Consider the following 21302-nt stretch of genomic DNA (forward strand, 5'->3'; position numbering starts at 1 on the left):
GTCAAGTGGTGGTCATAAGCTATTAGACTATGCAATAATTTGGGTTTTCAACAGAGATAGGAAATTATGACAATGAAGACTATCATTATTGTGAATTTTCAAGAAGTCATTCATTTAGGGACTTCCCTGGTGGCACAGTGGTTAAGAATCCGCCTGCCAATGCAGGGGACATAGGTTCAAGCCCTGGTCCAGGAAGATCCCACATGCCTCGGAGCAACTAAGCCCCTGCGCCACAACTAGAGTCTGTGCTCTAGAGCCCGCGAGCCACAACTACTGAAGTCCGTGAGCCTAGAGCCTGTGCTCCGCAACGAGAAGCAGCCGCAATGAGAAGCCCGCGCACCGCAATGAAGAATAGCACCCGCTCGACACAACTAGAGAAAGCCCGTGCGTAGCAACGAAGACCCAATGCAGCCAAAAATAAAATTAAAAAAAAAAAAGTTATTTAAATGACCAAGGGAAAACTGTGGCAGACAACTGAAAATATTTAGCTTTTTAAACTGAATATTGAATTCTTATATCATTAAAATTTTGTCAGGTCGTAGTATTTATACAACAGGATGACTGGATTTAAAAAAAGTTTCAGTTGATGGACACAAGAGTTGATAATGCACAAGCTGCCCTTAGCAGTTCTTATGCATACAAATTGAAGTGGAAATCTAGCAAAAATATCCCTAGGAAATAGCTAAGATTTGAGAGGGGGAAAAAAAAAAGCATCTTTGTTGTGTTATACTTGGAAATGGATTTAGCTCTCCTCATATTCTGCTCTAATAAATGCTACTGTAATAATGTTGTTTCTGCACTAGAACACTGGTTGATACAGTAAAGTATCAAGTAAAAATGCCCCCGATAGGGCTTCCCTGGTGGCGCAGTGGTTGAGAGTCTGCCTGCCGATGCAGGCGACACGGGTTCGTGCTCTGGTCCGGGAAGATCCCACATGCCGCGGAGCAGCTGGGCCCGTGAGCCATGGCCGCTGAGCCTACGCGTCCGGAGCCTGTGCTTCGCAACGGGAGAGGCCACAACAGTGAGAGGCCCGAGTACCGCAAAAAAAATAAAAAATAAAAATACCCCCGATACACAGGAATGCATTGTCCCAAGATCAACTTCGTTGGGTTTCACCAGAATTTTATTTTATTCTAGTTAATACTTACACAGTAGGCAAAGTATAGTTTAAGTGTAATTGGTAGTTCACTAACTTCAGAAATGACTTGTGATACTTAACTAAATTTTGTATTCTTGGCCTCTCCCTAGACATTCAAAAATCAGAGTATGTAAACATGAGGTCTAAAATATGTATTTTAATGTTTTGCAGTCGATTCTTATGCATTGTTTGAGAATTACCTAACTAGAGGATAACTTTGACTCTGGTGAGCTCCTGCAGTGGTTTAAATCCAAACTGAGCTTTTTATAATCAAATTTAATGATCAGCTTTATGAATAAGAGGATTATTGCTTAATCTAATTTTTGTGACCACTACTGTGGCAAAAAACAGGAGATTGCACACTAATGCAATGTATAATTTCAGACTGAAATTCACCTCAAAATTTAATAACTCTCTCTTCACTCCTTTGAATGTAGAACTACATACATAAATAAATCTGGTGAATATACACATACATATACTTTACTATTTGTTGTGCTTTAATGTTTCATGTTCCTATTCCAAAATTAAAAAAAAAAAAGTTGAGGGAAGTTGTCTTAACTCTTGATTAAATTCCTTTCCAAAGATATTGCAGTAATTTAAAGTAAACCTTACCTATGACTCAGAGAAGAGCACATTTTAGACTAGGTCAGTGTTTTAAGTATATCATTTTTAGCCCTGATGACAACACCTTCTTCAATTTCAGGTGAAGAAGGGTATCAACATCTTAAAAGAGCTGAAGTTATCAAATCCAACGTTATTCTCAGTCCTCTGAATAGCAAGTGATAGTCATTTAGTTTCTGCCTGCTTGAACATTTTTTGTTGATGGAATCCTCACTTCATGAAGCATTTAATACCGTGGGATAGCATCTTAAAATAGAAAACCAAAATGTCTCAACTTACACCTTCTGGTTTGAGACTTGCCCTCTTCTTCATCTAAGACCTTCTTATATTTGAAGACAGCTGTTATGTCTCTCCTTAGTTGTCCACTGTCTCCTCTTCAAAGGCTACATCTCATCAACTCAATTCTTCCCATGCATGACATCTTTGAAATTGCTATGCATTTTGTAGTTGGTGATTTCTCATACTTCAATTGAACTTTTTTTCCTTATATACAAAATAATGGTGTACCTTAAAATTGTTGGCAAATAGGTTTGCTGAAATACAGTAATCCCACTTAAACATTTTTTCAATCAATGACAGGAACTCTTGAGGTCACCCAGTTCAACTCCTTACCTTATACACAGAACACTGTGCAGCCCCTCTCCTCGGTTATGTTGGATGAGGTTGAACTTAATGCCTTACAAACCAACTCATTTCAAAATCTCAATTACCTCAGTTACATTTGAATATTGTGCTGAAATCTTTCTTACGGGTCATAGTTCTGCCCTTCAGTTACACAAATGAAATGTGTCTTTCACTGACAGCTCTTGAGTTTGATACTTGAAGACAGATCCTGTTTCCAAAGTTCATTCTCTAATGCTAAACATTCCTTCTTCCTGTTTTTTTCTCTTTTAACGATATTTTGGGTATACTCAAAAACCTACCTCACGATGCTATGCTGAAGACAGATGTATTAATGCATGTAAAACACTTAGTATGTTGCTTGGTAGCTAGAAGGCATGCCACATTCTCTTCTGCCTTCCCCAGTCATGGCAGCTCTTAAAACACAGCAGACTTCCTACCTTGTTCTGAGCACTACTTTTGTTAATGTAGTTGAAGATTACTTCAGTATTTTTGGCAATAAAATCACAATTTACACTGATCTACATATGAACCACTCTTAAGCCATGGTATATTCCACCATCCTTTTAGAAACCAAAGTGTAAAACTAAGTAATTATCCTGGTGCAATATGTCCTATTTGATGTAACTTTAGAAAAAAAATTACTGGGTTAGATTTAGATTCCAATTTTGACTTTTAATGTGTTTATTTGCTTCATCTCCTAGATCTGTCATTTATTCATGGTATGATATAATTCATCGGTAACACTAGCAGCAAGGAGAAAACCTTGTGACATGCCACTAGGATCTAGGTTTTAAAGACAATTATGTCTGGCTTATTTTTCCAGAGACCTGTTTTAACAGAACCAGTTACTAAGTATTCCTATATCTTCTTTGTTAACTACACAAACCATGGTTAAGAGAGAACGTTAAAGACAGACATTCCCTTTCTTTACACACATGCACATTTAGGTTTTCAGCAACTTTTTTGCAAAATTGATGCTATTAACCAAATTTAAGTTAAAATAAGTGCAGCCATGCTCAGATGCCAAAGAATGGAAGATCTATGGTTTTGAAATGAAGGAGGATTCAGAGGAAGGATCAGTTAGAAAGGGTAGAGTGGGAAAAATTTGAAAGTTTTGAAAATTGAAAATACTTAAAAAAGATTCTCTTGAAAATGGAACTACAGCAAAAAAGTTATTTCAAAGCCAACTGCTTTAATCTGTACATTTTATTTTCAAATTAAAATTATCAATTTATACCATTCAATCAACATGTATTTATCAAGCACCTACTGTGTCCCCAGTTCAGTGGCAAAAAGGAAAAGACCAGTTAAATGGTTTATATACTGTAAGAATTTAAATAAATTTTCAGTTCTTAATTAGAATTTGTTGTATCTAAGGAAAACTATCTGTGCAATGAAAAATCCCTGTAGATGGAGTTTGTTATAGTATCACCACAAGAAGCATAAAATATATTTGAAACTAAACAGCTGAAAGACCTTTCCTTTGCAACTAAATAGCTTTTGTTTCCAGAAAGCCAATTATAGTATAATCACAAAAATTATTTAACATAATGTACATGACACTAGTTATATAGGGAAAAATTAAGATAATTAAATCTAAGAAAGAAAATTTGAAATATTAGTTTATGTCAACTTCTGTACATGTACAATATGACCACAAGTTATAAAACCAAGGACTATAACAGTGTATTATATTAAAGAGTTTACTATCATATTTTAAAGATTTCAAATCGAATTTTAATACTTGGATATGGAGTCAAGAACATGGTAATTTCTGACAATTTTATTAACAAGTTATAAAAAGCTGGTTTACATATAAGAGTTTTCTCATTTTGATGATTCAGGGTAAATAGAATTCAGAAAACTGGAAAAGTGTGCACTTAAAACTTTGCATATGGCAGTTAAAGCAAACAGCTAGAGGCCAGACAACAAACCACTTGAGCTGTTTTGTTTTTGAGTCATTCACACAGTACCTACCAGTCATGATGGTGGTGACACTATATACTGTTATGTTTATACTCATAAGAATAAAGATCCCCTTCCATTTTCTTTTTTCCTTCCAGCTGTTTCTTATGATTATGTAGGAAAAGTTACATTTTACAAAGTAAATTACTATGAAAAAATGTAACCTCTTTTTAAGAAATCGATTTCTGGATTTAACAGATGTCAAATCACATATGTGTTCTGTGAAGTTTTTTTGCACAAAAGTTAAACTAGAATACATAAGTTCCATTTTCCTACAGAAGAGAGGCTTTGTTTAAATCTAAAGATTAAAAAATCCTGATATTTTTATGTCAGTTTCTCATATCTCAAAATATATAGAAAAAGGTAAATCTTAAGTCATTTTATATTCTTGATATGCAAATACAGCAAGGTCATAAATGTTTCATTTTCAAACATGATTTGGTACATGTCAACAAACTTCCACTCTTCATAGAAAAATACGTTAAAAATGAAAATTTAAAGAATCAACATTTTTTTTTGAAACTTTTATCTCTAGTTCTGCTTTCATAGCTTCAGTCTTCAAACATTTTTAAATATAGTATCTGTAGATGGAAAAGAATCCATCAACTTGCATGTGAAATAACCAGGCGATCAAACTGAAGGGGAAGTCTACCCCACTCCTCCTCTTTGGCTTACCTTAATTTGCACATTACTTCTTTAAGATATATCTCAAAGGTCTAACAAGAAATATCTTATACACTTCTCACAAAAGCAGAGTATTTTGATTGGGTCTCAAGAGTGTTCAGGAAGTTTTATTTCTAATGCTGCCATTATTCATTTAAAAAATAGTTTTCTCTGTTCTGAACTTGGTTAATACTAAGAATGTCTACATTTTTAACCTACAAGTGAAACGGTATATGGTTCCATTAAATAAGCTGTCAAAAGCTGGAAAAAAAAGACTACGTTTTAAATTGTTTAGTCACACTGTTCAGTTGTAAAACTTTAGGTTGTTTTTCCTGTTGAAGAAATAATTTCACAATTTCAAATCAAAGTCAACACTGCAGTGAGGAGAGCTTTTCTACTTTATTACAAAGAGAAGAAGCCTTTATGTGGTCAGAAAATACAAGATTGATCTTTTTTTCTCTTCCTATGAAACGCTGCTGTTCAAACAGCCAGAGTGAATTGTCTCAGTTCACTTCTTTAAGTCCCATCACATTCACTTGGGTATGGATGTCCTTGGCTGCTGAAAATCTGGCCCTTTAGTGCACAGGGCGACAAAGTCCCCTGACCAGCAGTTCCAGAATGTCCCATTTTCATATATTGCATCCATGCACACCTCCTAAAAATGAGGTACAGCAGGGCAAACATTTTCCAAAATAGATGTCATATATATAATATATACACATTCGTACATACATACCTTTATTCATGTGATGTCCAAAAATTTAAAAAAAATGTACACATTTATTACAAAATCGTAACAAAGACTGGACAGTGTTTTGCTCATTCTGGAAAGATGAAGCTCAGTAATAACACAACCCTGGAAACCATCCAGAGATTGTGGCAATATCTTTCTTCTAAACAGTCATATATTCTTGCGTTAAGCTTGGCGAAACTGCCTTTCAAAAACAGAAGGGGAAGTAAAATGAAGGAAGCAGACCTTGCTCATCTTTCCAAATGAAATACGAGAAGGATCTTCACATAAAAATGCACAAACATTTGTTATTTTATTACCAATAGTGCTACAATGAACAATGCAAATTTTGTGGTCTAATTCTGTTGAGTCTTTTGTGGGTTTTCTTTTTTACATTTTAGAAACTAAATGGTAAACTTCTTTCAGTGTACTTGCTTGTCTTTACAGACCCAAGTCTGTCTGCTGGCAAAAAAGAAAATAAATGAAAAAATTCAGACCCTGCTCGAACTAGAGAAAAACAAATTACAAATTTAGTTGTTGGGCAGCACATAATTAGTAAGGCAGGACCTCAAATGGTGACCCTTTGCGTAAGCCAATTGCCAGATCCTCAAGGAATTAAAACCAGGGTGCCTGAGCCACATCAGTTCTGCAGTTATGTTGAGTATTGTGCTGAGACAGCCATACCCCAAGAAAAGGGAAGTCTTTTTTTAGAAGGCTTGCTGAGCAGGGTTGTAGTTGAAGGTGGATGGCAGGTGAGGCCGTTCTTCTAATTTGTCATATTCCAGATGGAACTCCTATAAAACCAAATTTAAAAATTTAGATGATTTCCTTTCATTTGATCTCACATTTTTGTCAAAATATATTTACTATATGAACAAATAAAATAACTACAGGTATGAGAACGAACAGAGATATTAACAACTTTTTCCCGCTAAGTAAAATATAGCTTGAAGAAAGATAATATGCTGTAGTTTCTATCTGATAAGTACAAAAATGTAGACTTTCTGCATAAAAGCCAAAGACTAGTCATGAACATTTACTTTATGACACAAATTCTATGCATTTTTTTTTGCTCAAAAATAAAAGTTTGAAGGGAGCAATTACTATATCACTAATAAAAAGCATTGAAAATTATAGGATATTTAAAGTAAAGCTACCTTCAATGAAGTATAAAACTTAAAACTTTTCCATGAAAAAAGTTTAGAAATAAAGGCTTTTCCAATTTGTCTTATCACATGTTTTTTTTTTAAAAAAGCAAACAAAGTTACTCTAAACTTGCTATCTCGGGAAAACAATGAACTTAAAACTCACACATCTCCAGACTTCCCATTTCACAAACCCAAAAACCCTGAAAAGATGTAACTGCCACCCCAAACTAGACAGTGGTTTTGCTGTAGGCACATCTGAAGATGAACTATATAGCTCATTTTAATTAAACTTTCAAAACACTACATGAATTTTAAAATTTAAGAATGGTGAAGCAAATTCTTCATGATACTCCAAGATCAAGAGGTGCAGAATACGACTTTGTATATTAAAAAAAAAGCAAACAAAAACATACCTTTTTAAATCCAAAACCTAGAGGTTCGAAAATTATTAATTCTACAACCTGAATTCAAGTAGCACAAACTATCTCAGTTAATCCCATTTAAAACACTATGAACCATAATATGTATTATGTACTAAAGAAAGCCAACAAGTAATGTTAGTACCATGGCTTAACATATTTCACCTTATTTGTCTTATTTCAAATTAATCCCACAGTAGATGTTTCCATTATTAAATTAAGTGAAAATTTCATTATTAAATTAAAATGAAAACCTAGGTCATGATTAAATTTTGAGATATAAAACCAAGTATTTAGAATTTAAGGATATTACAATAACAATTACAGAAATAGCAGGTATAATTTATCAGAAGCCTAATATGTGTCAAAACTAGAGACAAAGCTAAGTTTATTCTCATCTTTGTAAGTCTGTAAAGTAGATATCGTTATCTTCATATTTGCATTGGAGGAAAATGAGGCTCACAAGTAACTTGCCCAAGTTATACAATAAATGGCAGATCTAGGATTAGGATCCAAATCTGTAGTACACCAAAGCACATGATTTTTCTAGTATAACACATTATTTTTAATATTTTTAGCCCAAGATCCAAAACCAAAACTACTTAATTACACCCCTATCCATAAATAATGTTGAAAAAATTCAGTCCACTGACAAATGTTGATAAAGAAGGCACCCTGTGATGACTTTTAAAAAGTTCACTTTAGAGTTAACTAAGGCACAGAGCTTCTTTGCTTATCAGTAAAAACTAGCAAACACCAGAATCACCATCACAATCACCACAGCCTCCTTAATGCATTGTGCAGGCACCTCTCCCTCTCTCCCTACTCTGTCCAGGCTTTGAAAGAATTTTATTGCCTGGCTGAAGATAAATATCTATATTAGTGGAGGAAGTATCTTCTTGCTGTAGCATTCTTTTATTAAAATTGGCTAATTTTAGTTCTAAAGTATGTGTAGTTATTGGGTAAAAAGTCTATTTGTAACTGACAAATCATATACTCCACTAAGTTATATTTATATAAATTAAAATTTTCTTCAATTGTTTTATCCTCATCATTGTGCACTGGTAAACTACACTGTATAATCAGAATTTAAACTAGAGTAACTTCATCAATGCACACATTTCCCCCCGCTACATATTAAAAAAAAAAAAAAAGATCAGTTTAAACCTAGGGAGCATAAATATTTTAATATGATAATTAAGAAAATCTCAGACCTTATATATCAGATTCAGAATCAAATTTTGTCTCCCATTTTTTTAAATCATTTTTTTCTCTTCTATGTCTTCTTAAAAGACATAAAGCTTACAATCTCTTTGTTCCCTAACTCTGATTACTGATAGCATCTTTTTTACATGTTTATGTTATATGTACACACACAACACATACCACACACACACACACCTTTGTAAAATCTGTAGGGGCAAGAAGTATGTCTGTTTTGTTTATCACTACCTACTACTGAGAATACTACTGAGCTTCCAGGCTCCCAGAGGGTGTGTAATTAATGGCTGATGAATCAATGAACCCAAGTTTTCTTCATTTGTTTTAGGAACAGAACATTAAAATTTTTTAAATATTCCAAGATCAGGTATTAGAAGTTCTATGTATGTATTTGCTTTAATGGAGAAAAGATTTTTAGATTACAGTTTAATCGTTTAAAGGCTAGAAAGAGTTCTAGGTATAAAAAATCACATTTATAGCAGGTTATGATATGATAAAGAATCCTAAGCATTAAAAATCCTATTCAGTGTTGGACCCACAAGGTGAAGTCAAACTGAAAGAGTTCTGAAACTTTTAAGTCTTTAGTTTGAGAAAGCTATTGATAATGGGGGGGGGGGGCCTTCTATCACCTAAAAATTCTCTGTGGATAAAATTATTTTAAAAATCTTACTCACTGAGACTATATATAACAAATTTTTAAGTTAATGGGATAGTGAATTATTCTAGCTAAATTACATATAGGATAGACCACACAGTCTGCTGACAAATCAAGATTATCTAAAAGAGAATAAGCAAATACAGTGTCAAAATTTTTATGTACATACAGGAAATTCTTTATATAAATAATGGGCTGAATCCTAGAACTCACAGAATTTTTAGGGGATAAGGAATACTTCTGATTTAAATAATCTAATCCCTTACTTAAAATTACACTTCTTCAATTCTCTGAAAATATTAAGTTATTTGCAAAAGTGAAAGAAAGAACCTCATAGAAGTGAGATTAAAGACCTGATTATGGTCTAGATCAGTTCAATACTTTTCAATGATACCATAACATCAAGTTATTACTTATAATACTAATTCATACTGAAGGCTTCTTATGAGTTGAAGCTATTAAATGCATGTTCTTTACCTGTGAATAATAAACCACAACCACTTTACAGATGGGGACTTTGACTTGGGACATGGCACGTCAATGGATTTTCTGTAGCTTGATGAAGTCTGTTAATAAATATACTATGGAACTAAATTTCTTAATTCCTAATCCAATTTCTGGAAAAACACTGAAAACATCCTTAAAAAACAAAACAAACAAAAACTCAGAAGCCTTTGTGAAAAGTTTATTCTGTGAATATAACACAACTTAAAAGTTTTAAGTCCATGAATTCTTTAAATATAATCAAAAGAAGTGAGCTGCATATTAATACTTGATAGAAACCAATATTTCTGCTTGCTTTCATCACTATGAAATGTTTGCTTTCATCACTATGAAGATAATTTTGTTGAAGAGTATCAGCACAAGTGGCCAGTAAATTACCTTAAGATTTTTCAAAAATAGTTTAATAATAATATTTCTCAAATTTTATTTTCCAACTTCACAGCTAAAAATTTTAAAGGTAAAAGTTAAGACAAAAGCTCAACTGTACATAGGAGAGATCAGATAAAATTAGGTAAAATTATTATTTTATGCACACACACACACACACACAAATAATTTTCTTTAACATGACATTTACCTGACTGAGGAATTGCTTTTGTGGGAAATCAGGGGCCTTACTGATGTTCAAGTTGTTTCTGAATATTTAATTTTATGGGGAGAACTTAGTTCTGGGAAATTGATTTTTTTCACTTAAGTTGATTTCTTCACAGATACCAAACTAAAATTCAACTAAAATTACACATCTATCTATTATTGCAAATACCTATTTCTTTTTGTACATATGTTTGGAATAATTGATGATATTGAGCAAAAAGCTTCAACTGAATAGAGAAAACTTCAGTCATTTACTATTAGAATTCTTCCCTTCCAAAGATACTCTTTCTCTCCTGAAGAACCAGGTTCTCAAACTATGAAGCCAAAGACCAGCATGATCACTGGCATCACTTGGGAAGTTGCTAGCAATGCAAATCCTCAGGTCCCATCCACAGACTTGCTGAACCAGAAACAATGCAGGTATGACCCAGCAATTTGCGTTTTAACATGGCCTCCAGGTAATTCTGATGCAAGCTAAAGTTTGAGAACTACTGACCTAACCTAACAATAATCAGAATTTTTCCATCTTGGAAGAACAGTAACAAGCTGTAATAATAATGATGATAAAAACAACAGCAACAAACTACCACAACTACTCTCCTATATCAAATACCCAATATATGCCAAGCACTGTACTCAGTGTATATGTGTGCCTGTGTAATATCAATTAAGCTACATGATAAATCAGGAGGCAAAAATCATTTTGACTTAAAAGATAAGGAAGCAGACATGGAAAGGAAACTTATACAAGGTCAAAGTATGAATAGCAGAAACAGGAGTTAATTTCAAATCCTGATACAAAAAACGAAGGTTTTCTACTTCACTACACTTCTTAAAGAACAGGTAACATACACAATGTCCTGTATACTATTTGTAATTAATTACTTATTACTTATTTCATGGATCTACCTTTTAAAGTCAAGACATGCATATTAATTAGAACTGTTAAAATAACTCAAATACAGTGTAGGGTGGTATACAGACTTGGTCTGAGAAGCAATGACATTTACCATTAGAGAAACATGCAAAAGTAGTAATAAAAAAAGATTTAACCTTTTGTATGTGTCTTCTTTTGGGCGTTTTTGCTGGGCTCATCCCTTCTATTTCATGTTTTATATGAAGTCTTCTTGTGATGTAAAATTTTGTAATAGTTATCTGGTAAGCATTTTACACTATCTTTTTATAATGTTTTACTCTTTTATCAGTTTTGTAAAGCTGATTTAAAAAAAACAAAAACCCCAAGCCAACAACTAAAAAATTACCCAATGAACTGTCAAGAAATATTTTTTTTCTGTTTAAACTTAATAAAACCAACAAAACTAACTCTTTAGTTTTTAATCCTAAGACCTATCAATGGAAAAGGCATTCAGAGAAATCCTGGAGTTATGAAATCTATGTGAGCTATATTTTCTTCTAGGTAGACTAAGTACATACATAAGGAACTAAACACAAATGTGTAATATGCTATGACACTGATGCAAACTGTTCACATGGGACAGTTAGAAAGGTGTTTTTGTGAGGAAAATTTGCAAACCAAAACAACTTTTTCCACTGGCCTCTTTCCCCAGATATTCAGCATACTAGTCAAAGGAACAATCATGATTAATGCTTGCGATTTTCTTTCTTTATATCACTTGCAAATAAAAACTCAAGCACATTTCCTGCGAAGAGTGCAAGTGTTTAAAAAGCCTATATACTGGTTTTATATGAAAAAAAATATATATTACATAAAAAATATATAAAAATATATTTATACTGGTTTTAGGACAAATCTCATATTTGCTTAAAGTAATAATAATATAAGAATACATGACCGGGATTGCAAGAGGGTATCTTTATTTTACAACTGAGTAGACACAAAAATATTTCAAGTGTTACCAAGGCTTGTGAAAAATTACAAAATTTCTTACCAAATTCAATCATTTTCCTAAACTACAGGTAAAATGAGCTGTTTCCAGATACTCTCCTAGAGTTTAAATCAAGCCAAGGAGGTGGAGACCTTTTAAAAGACTCAGCAAATATCTGGCACATTATTGGAATGGATGTACTGGTACATATAAACAGATAAAAGAGGACACTTCTTTTTAAAATCTAGATTTATAGTTACACATTTGCACATGGAAAAAAATATACCTTAGCTACTTTCCTCCAGTTAAGACAGTCAAAGAAGTAATATGTTCCCCTCTCATATGTATTGGTTTTCATTGTTGGCTCCATGCCTGGTGCCCTGGTAATCCATACTCGTTCTTCTTTGTGGTATCTCCAATCACGGTTAAAACTTCAATTTTTAAGAGAAAAAGACAATTAATTTTTTCCTGTGGCTCACATCAAACATTTTCTACATTTTGTAAAGCATTTTTCAGAAAATAGTCACACATAAAATACATAAATATTGATGCTTCTTTTCCCTGATTTTTATTGTTATTAAATACAACCTAGTAAAATAAATATAGGAAAAGACTTTCTTAATTTGCCCAAAAACCACACTCTTTAATTAACACACACATCTTTATTTAACTGAAGAATTTTTTTATGCAAACAAAACGAGATCTTAAAAGCTCTATGAGCAATGTGATAAAAACTTTGGCAGACCAAAGATCACTGTGTTCCAGAAACTTCACTCCTTTCTTGTTCTTCTTAATATTCAATAGAAATTAAGATACCTATTAAAACAAACAAAACCCCCAACTATTTGTATTATTTTGTAAGAAACTAAATACAAAGCCTATTTGAATTAACTACATAAATTCACATAAAATTTGTAACTATGCTGAAAAACCTCCATGCAAACAAATACCTCCCTATCAATACAACGAGGGGTTATTTTAGACATATATTTTATATATATTTATAGTCATAAATAAGATATGAGACAGAACTGCCAGTGATGAATGAATGAATGACTGATGAATTTATTTACTTATGAATAAATTAAAACGAACAGGTAACAATTGCTATCTTACAAAAAATGAGGGAAAACATGGAAAAAAACATTCTCAATTGAGAAATAAAAAATCAATTTATTAACAACACAGTGAATTTTACATTTTAAAGTATCTGATCCAAGGCCATTTATAGAAATACTATTAGGAATATTATAAAATACTTATTAAATCTATAAAAAGGTCTCCCAATCATTACATCGTAAGTTTTTAGTAACAATTCACTCTACAGTAAACATGATTAATAGAATAGTCTATTGGTAACAAAATGTTACCACCTGGACATATAAAAAATGACACAAAGTTTTTATTCTTAGAGCATTAGGTAAAAACAAAAATGCTCAGAAAAACAATGTATTCAATGGACCAATTTCTTAAGACTTAATTTATTTAAGTTGGCCAATAGGCTTCTGATAACGAATGTGGACTTTATCAGTATTTCAAAATACACAAGAAATATGCACACTGCCTTGCCCATACAATGCTTAATAAATATTTCTTAAATGATGAAATTCACTGTTATTAACATATGTGGTTCCACAAGGAGTAAGATGAACCACAGGTATGAACCACACCTTATACTTTATATTTATAAAAATTAGATTAATCATACCCATGAATCAAATTGATTCCGTCTTCTTATACATTTACAGTTATTTAAATTTGAAATTGTTTTTATGTATACAGTGATTATGAAGACATGGTAATATAAGGTTTCAATCTAAATTAATTTTTACTAAATATAAAAAACTTAGATTTCTTGATGAAGAAATAGTTCCATTTTAAAAACAAAGACAAAAACTACAGCCACCATCATTTTAAAAAAGAAGTTTTTAGAATAAACAATATCCACTATAATACAAAAGTTTTTAAAAATACTTTGAACATACAGCTCTACTGCAGCTAAAAGTTGTAATACGTCTCCTCCATTCATGTAATAGAGATAGAAGAGAAGGTCTTCTCCGTATCGACCAAGTTTTATTGCAGCCAGCTGGAAAAGAAATAAAATTATTCTGAAATGTAAAATGAGCTTGAAAATCCTAACATATAATTGATTGCACTAAAGTAAAAATGGAAAGATAAAACAGAAACCCCTCTTTGTAGCAGACAACTGTTATTACATGATTACAGAGGTATTAGTTATATAATTCTAAAGGGAAGTTTTATCATTTAAATGACTAAAGTCATTTAATAATTATTTCTGATACATTTATTTTAGGTACTAATAGGGGAAAAAAGCTAAATAAAAACTTCTAAGTAAGACCTAACACTGTCTTACTCGAGGTGTTTATTAATACTCAACGTGGCAATAGTGGAACACTGTGTTGCTCAGAAATGCAGGACTTACATTCAAGTCTTAGTTTCATTACTGACTAATATGACCATATCCAAGTTATTTAATGTCTCTGAACTTTCAGTTATAAAATGTAGTCAATGACACCTATAAGGATTACTAAAAATGTATATGAAATTAGGTGACAATGTGAATGCACCTTCTGTAGAGTGCCTCACAGAAGACTTAAAAGAAATAGTAACTGAATCTACATCTGACAGTGATTCACAAATCGATCATGTATTTTTAGCAAATCACAGTTAAGTACAAAAATCATAAAGGGATACTTCTTTGTTTAAATGGATGATGAAAAGATGACTGCTTTACATGTCGCTCCACAAAGCAGAAACAACTGCCTACCAAACTATCAAACACAAGTTCAATAGTCTCAAATTGTCACAGTAAGACAAATCTTTATTAAAAGCTCACTGAAATGAAAACATTCTTCTCTTTACCTAGTCCTGTATCTAAATGTTTAACTGTTGTTACACACTCTCTGAATGTTACTTTTCTCTCCATTCATATTATCCCCATTCAGGCAGCAGTCTTGAATGTGACAAATTCTCCTAAATTATTATTTCTTAAGCTGGCATAAGAAAAGGTTCTGGAACCCTCAGATAATTGGAGCAAAAAATGAGTGCTATAGTGGAGGTGGCAGCAAATCATACAGTCCACAGACAGAAAAAACTAGCTCTATCTCGTACTTCTTGTTTTCCATCTACTCAAGTATTAAAAGACATGTCGAGAAATACGTGTATCTCTTTAGTTGCCTGTCCACAACATCGACAACCGTTTGGCTACACAACTGCATGGCACAGACGCAGAACGCTGTCATTTATATATATTTATATTACACATATTTATGCACGTAAGTATAACACAAATATATCATTTTTAACAAACTGTATCTATCCTTTCACATAACCAAAATCTAGATACCATTCTAACAAAATTGAACTCTCAGTGCTTTCCCCTAAAGCAAAGGTGTTATTTTCTTTCTCAGGAAAAAAAAAAAAAAAAAACAAAAGATTAAAGTTCTAATCTGTTAATATTATTTTATAACTAGAAATTCAGTACATAGAAACATAGAAAAAGATTACACAAAAAAGTCAAAGATTACAGTTTTAAAACATGTATTTTTTCATTAAAAACATTTTATCTGTAAACATAAAACATAGAAAATTAAAACATAGAAATTAAACACAGAAAAAGATTACACAAAAAAGTCAAAGATTACAGTTTTAAAATATATATTTTTTCATTAAAAACATTTTATCTGTAAACATAAAATGAGAATATCAGAAGGAAATTCATCAAATTTTCCAAGTTACTTTATTCCCATGAACTGCGGTTATGATTGTACCGTTACTAATAACTATAAGAAAGATTTTACTGGTCCTAACATTGTTTTTAAAATATTTTTAAAATATAACCCAGACCTCATCAAAACACAGGATTATAAACAAAAATAGAAATTAAACTATTACATATAACTGAATGGACATACAAAAGCATACCCCTGAGACCACTGTTAAATATTTCAAAAATATTATGCTGTCTGAACTGCAAAACAGCACCTGAAAATAGATAAGTTCATGCTGAGTAGAATAATAAACTACACTCACCTTATCCCTAATGTGAATGTTCGTTAAGTACTCAGATGGAACATGGAAGTCTGGATAATAAAATGAAAAAAGCCTTATTAACTGATTCTCAGTTACAAATATATTTTTTAAAGGTCTGAACAAAAATAGATTCTCCTACCTATGTCTTGAGGTCGACAAGGTGAAGATGCCCAGGGTGATGCAAATTTGGGGTAGAGATTTCTGAATGAGGGAGAAAAAAACCATTCTGAAGTCCAAAGTAGGAAAAGAGATTTCTAATTTTATTTCAGCAAATCAGGAAAAACAATGACTTCAAATGTAAAATGAGCATCTTTAAATTACTAATATCTTTTCTTGGTTTTACTATGACTTATACAGCAGGAAACTGAAACAAGGTTAAAAATACATAAATACACACACATATCTGTATATGAATTATTACTTCAACTCAGAATGCTTTAAATTCATTAATACAATGAATTAAAGTACAATTACTTTCCTATTTATATGGCCAGAGAAAAAATACCAGCAATTATTAAAAACCAAAGCTCAAATTCAGCAAACATTTACTGAGTGTCTATTATTATATGCCTGGCACTAGCATGCTTATACATCAGCAAACATAACAATGATCACTGATAACGTGAAACTTACTTTCTGGTTGAAGATGGTGGATTGGGAGGGAGGCACACAAAAACAATTTACGTAATACATAAATAATATTCCATGTTAGTGGTGGGGTAGGGAGGGAAGATTAGTTGCATAATTAAATAGGGCAGTCAGGTTAGGGCACATTTAGAAGGTCACGTTTGAACAAAGATTTGAAGGATATGAGGGAGATAACCATATCTGTTATCTGGTAGAAAACTACTCTAGTCAGAGGGAACTGCTAGAGCAACTAATGCAGAGTTATGACTGACATGTCTGACGTACAGCAAGAAGGCCAGTGAAACTGGAACAGGGTGAACAAAGGGAGAAGCTGTTAAGGTGTAGGTAGAGGAGAGACACAGATCATGCCTGTACAGATTAGTAGGCCTATCAAGATTTTGGGTTTTTAATCATAATAAAACTGCAAAACCTAACTGTGTATTGAGCAGAGAATGACCTTATTCAAAAAGGATTGTCCTGGCTGTCATATGAACAAAAGATTATAAGCGGCAAAGGGAGAATCAGGGACACCTGGTGATTGGCTAATGGAGTAATCCAAGCAAGAGAAGATGGTGATTCAAACCAGGGTGGAAGCAGTTAAAGGTAGTGAGAAACAGGGAATTCCCTGGCAGTCCAGTGGTTAGGACTTGGTGCTCTCACTGCCAGGGCCCTCAGGTTCGATCCTTGGTGGGGAACTAAGATCCCACAAGCTGTGAAGTACAGCCAAAAAAAAAAAAAAAAAAAAAAGTGAGAAATAATGTAGCACTGAATAGGAGATACAAAGATGGCTCTCCTGAGGAGTTTTGCTCCAAAGGAGAATAAAGAAATTGGGGTGTGGGGGGGCAATAACTTATAGAATAAGCTGGATCAAGAGAAGGCATCTGTTAACATGGAAGAAGTAACAGCATATTTGTATGCTGATGGAAATGATGCAACAAAGTGCAGAAAATTGTTAGATCCATATCTTTGAGTTTTCAAAGGTTTTAGGTAGAAAGCATGGATCAGCTATGGTAACAGGGTGGAAGACAAGAGTAAGGTAGGTGCAGATGGTTGTAGGTGACTGATTTCGTGGCAGGACTACACTGACACTCTTCTGATTGCTTCCTTCGTTCTTAGTAAAGTAGAAATAAAAAGCAAGGTCACCATCTGACACTAAGCACAGGGGAAAAGGTATTAGAGGTTTGAAGAGGCAAGTGTAAAACAGTTGCAAAAGAGAACAAAAGAATGAATGGAGTAGGCATGCCAGCTTGATTATGGCTGGCAGAATTAAGGGCTCATTCTTGAGGTTCCTGGCCATGAATCTGAAGTGAGACCAGGCAGTGAAGTTGTGTATTTTTCTCTAGCCAGGCTTAGTAGCACAGGTCAAGAGTGGAACAGGCAGATATAACCAGGGTTGTAGTTTTTGCCATGCAAGTATGACAAAGCAAGAGAGGGGCAAAGCAGTCAGGGGTATATGTAAACAAGCAATCATGACTGACCACAGAATTTAACTGGAGAAGAAGGAAGTGAATTCATCTAAGGGGAAGAGAGACAGGGATGTTGAGGAACAGTAAAAAGGTACAAGAATCAGTGGGATGAAGGTCCCAATGGAATCTAATGATTACAGGAGCCCGTAGAAGAGGGAGAGAAATGGAAAACAGGAAGTGGCATAGCAGTACAATCTTACAGAGAAACTGAGGTCACCAAAAATGACGAAGTCAAAGGGATGACTAAAGAAGTGAGCAGCTGAGGTATGATGAAGGGTACGATTTTTGGAGGAGAGAAATTCAAGAAGCTAGGATTTCAGGATTTAGGAAAGACCATATATGTGTATATTGAAACTGCTAAATTATAAGAGGAATATTACTATAAAGTGAGAGTGATCCAGGAACTAATATAAGAGGGAATGACCCAAAGAGTCAGCAAATACCAGCAACAATGAGTGGCAGCAGGTGATATAATTTGCAGACATGAAATTAAAAACTGCAGGGAGGTACTATACACAAATGTAGGGAGAAAAGAAAGAAACTTACTCAGGAGAGTTCAGATTGAGGCCTAATGTTGTTAAGTCACTTCCTAATGCAAGATGTACCATTCCTGGGTCTGTCTCTGCTGCCCTGATAAATGTTAACAGGCCAATCATTCCAAACTGGTCTGTCACCATCCCTTGGGGAATGTTAGTAACCCGACCTGGATAAGAAAAACACAGTCATTTTTATCTTTGAGGAAAAAGTTAAAAAATGAATTCTATAATATCTTTGATATATTTTATAGAGTCCCACCATCAGGTAACACCTGGATCCCTTTTTTCTGCTGGTTATTATTTTGTGTTGTTGAACTTTTATCTCCAGGGAATTTGGGTCCATCTGTACTTGAAGTTGTCTTGCCAGATGTATTCAAATTCTAACATGAAAAAAATTAAATGTGACATTAAAATTTGTTATGTATAAAAATTTCAAGTTCATATACTAGTACTTTTCTATTCATTTTTTATTATATTTAAGTTGGTAGTAAATTATTACCTGTTTTTCAAGTTCTACATGAAATTTTTTGTTTCCACAACTGTGCCATGGTATACAAATAAATCCTGTATTGTACATATTTGAGTACTTAAAGGACAAGAAATATATGGAAAATATTCTTATTTATCTCAGATCTTCAGTCACAGACAAAAAAAGCCTCTCTATCTCAGAACTTTTCATTTTGGGATACTCTTGAGTTACACTCCTCAATACTTTATTAGTATTTTTACAAGTATATTTTAGAAGTATATTTAGAAGACAAACTAAATATAGTACATTACCTAAAACATCACCATAAAAACCTCCAAGTTAGAAAATACGAACTTTTTATTTTTTAAATTTTAATTATGAACTTTTAAAATTCATATTTATTTTAATTCTTACCCAATAATCTTCTTTTATCAATTATTTTAACAATATACAACTCCCATCACACACACAAAAAGCTATTTTCAGTGAAATGTGGAAGAAATAAACACACTCGTTAAGTCAGAAAGAGGAAGCTGGGTTGGCTGAATCAACACAGGAATAAAAATGTGTATAAAGATTCTTCAAGGAGAAAACTTACTCAAGAAAAACACAGCTCCTTAGAAGGCTATAATATCAAACTTCATGGGATCCAGCTGACAGGGACTACAATAAAAGTCTAAATTAACTCTGAGAAGTTCAACAGAAATTTGCAAACCTATATGAAATAGGGAAAAAAATAGGCTATCTTCTAAGTTATAAAGGTTTTCCACATTCTTCAGAAGTTAGGTTATTACAGATATTCAAGACAAACAATTTCATAATAGTACTTAATAAGTCCTTAATATAGTGTACAAAACTGTTAATATAACAGAAATCTGAAGGGAAAAAACGATATAACTCACATACATAATTCTCAGTTACTTACAGATTTACTGTCATCATTACTTGATGTTGGATCTTTATAACTGGAACCAGGTAACGCGGGAAAATCTTCGTTGTGTATTGAGAAGTCCTGGGATTGCTCATTTGCTGGTTTTGTTACCATTCCAACTATGTAATGAAAATAATCCAGAGAATTGCAATTGATATTTATGATATTTTGCTACAAATTATAAAAAGTTAACTTTTCTCACAATAATATACCAAAAGGATTTTTAAATTACGCTATGAAAGCACACTTCAAAAAACTGGTGTTCTGGGTAACAATGAATAACTAAATTCTTATATACTGATTAATAGCTAAATATACAAAATAATACAAGGGAAATAAGTGGTAATCTTATAATTCTAATCTAATGTCATATACAGATGCTGAAAAAACATAATTTGATATTGGTAATAATTATGAAAATTTTTGGTTTAAAAACTTGCTTTAAATATTTGACTAGTTATTATAAATGCCAGTTAATTGTCAAATACAAATGAACAAAATAAATTTTAAAGAACATGTCAGTATTCTACTTGAAAGTGACTTACAGAGTGAGCAAATTGCAATCAATTATAAAACAACTCCATATCATATTATTTCAGATTTTCTTGGACTCCATGTAATAGATGTAAAACATGCAAGAACTGGGAAGTAATCCTCCCACTATACTTGGCATTAGTCAGGCCCTTATTGGAGAACAATATCCAGTTTGGGGCTCCACAATTCAAGAACGATATGGAGAAACTAGAGATGGTCCAAGGAGAGCAACGGGAATGATTAAAGGGATGAAAAAATGGACCTATGAGGAAAGGTTAAAAACATTAGAGTCTGAACTGAGAATCAAGTAGCTAGGTACTCAACTTCCAGGGCAGATCATTTTTGTTTTTTTCTGGGGGGGAAGGCTAATTAGGAAACTCTTAATGTGTATAATAATAAATTTTTCCCTTCTTCACATGTTGTTATTTGTATTCATATTTTGAAAGTCACAGAAATCCCTCTTGGTTGAAAATGGGAAAAATGGTTATCTTAGAAAAGTGATGAAATGATCCCTCTAAGTTCATTGTTTCTGCTACTGGTCTGTATCTGATTCT

The 21302-nt window shown here is 32.9% G+C and overlaps 1 protein-coding gene across 6 annotated transcripts in view; it reads right to left on the minus strand.

Moving 5' to 3' along the window:
• Window positions 1–5394: 5394 nt before the first annotated feature.
• The window catches only part of CNOT2 (CCR4-NOT transcription complex subunit 2), a 111725-nt gene continuing 95817 nt past the window's right edge, over window positions 5395–21302 (minus strand). For all 6 annotated transcript variants that reach the window (XM_032645840.1, XM_032645841.1, XM_032645844.1 and 3 more), the window contains 8 exons: window positions 20209–20333; window positions 19074–19194; window positions 18825–18981; window positions 16325–16386; window positions 16186–16235; window positions 14118–14218; window positions 12419–12563; window positions 5395–6538 (listed from right to left, as the gene is read on the minus strand). In XM_032645840.1, coding sequence (XP_032501731.1) covers window positions 6452–6538; window positions 12419–12563; window positions 14118–14218; window positions 16186–16235; window positions 16325–16386; window positions 18825–18981; window positions 19074–19194; window positions 20209–20333 — 848 coding nt within the window. In that variant the 3' untranslated portion in view covers window positions 5395–6451. The remainder of the gene's footprint in view (window positions 6539–12418; window positions 12564–14117; window positions 14219–16185; window positions 16236–16324; window positions 16387–18824; window positions 18982–19073; window positions 19195–20208; window positions 20334–21302) is intronic.

Source organism: Phocoena sinus, chromosome 10, assembly GCF_008692025.1.
Source record: "Phocoena sinus isolate mPhoSin1 chromosome 10, mPhoSin1.pri, whole genome shotgun sequence".
Classification (NCBI taxonomy): Eukaryota; Metazoa; Chordata; class Mammalia; order Artiodactyla; family Phocoenidae; genus Phocoena; species Phocoena sinus.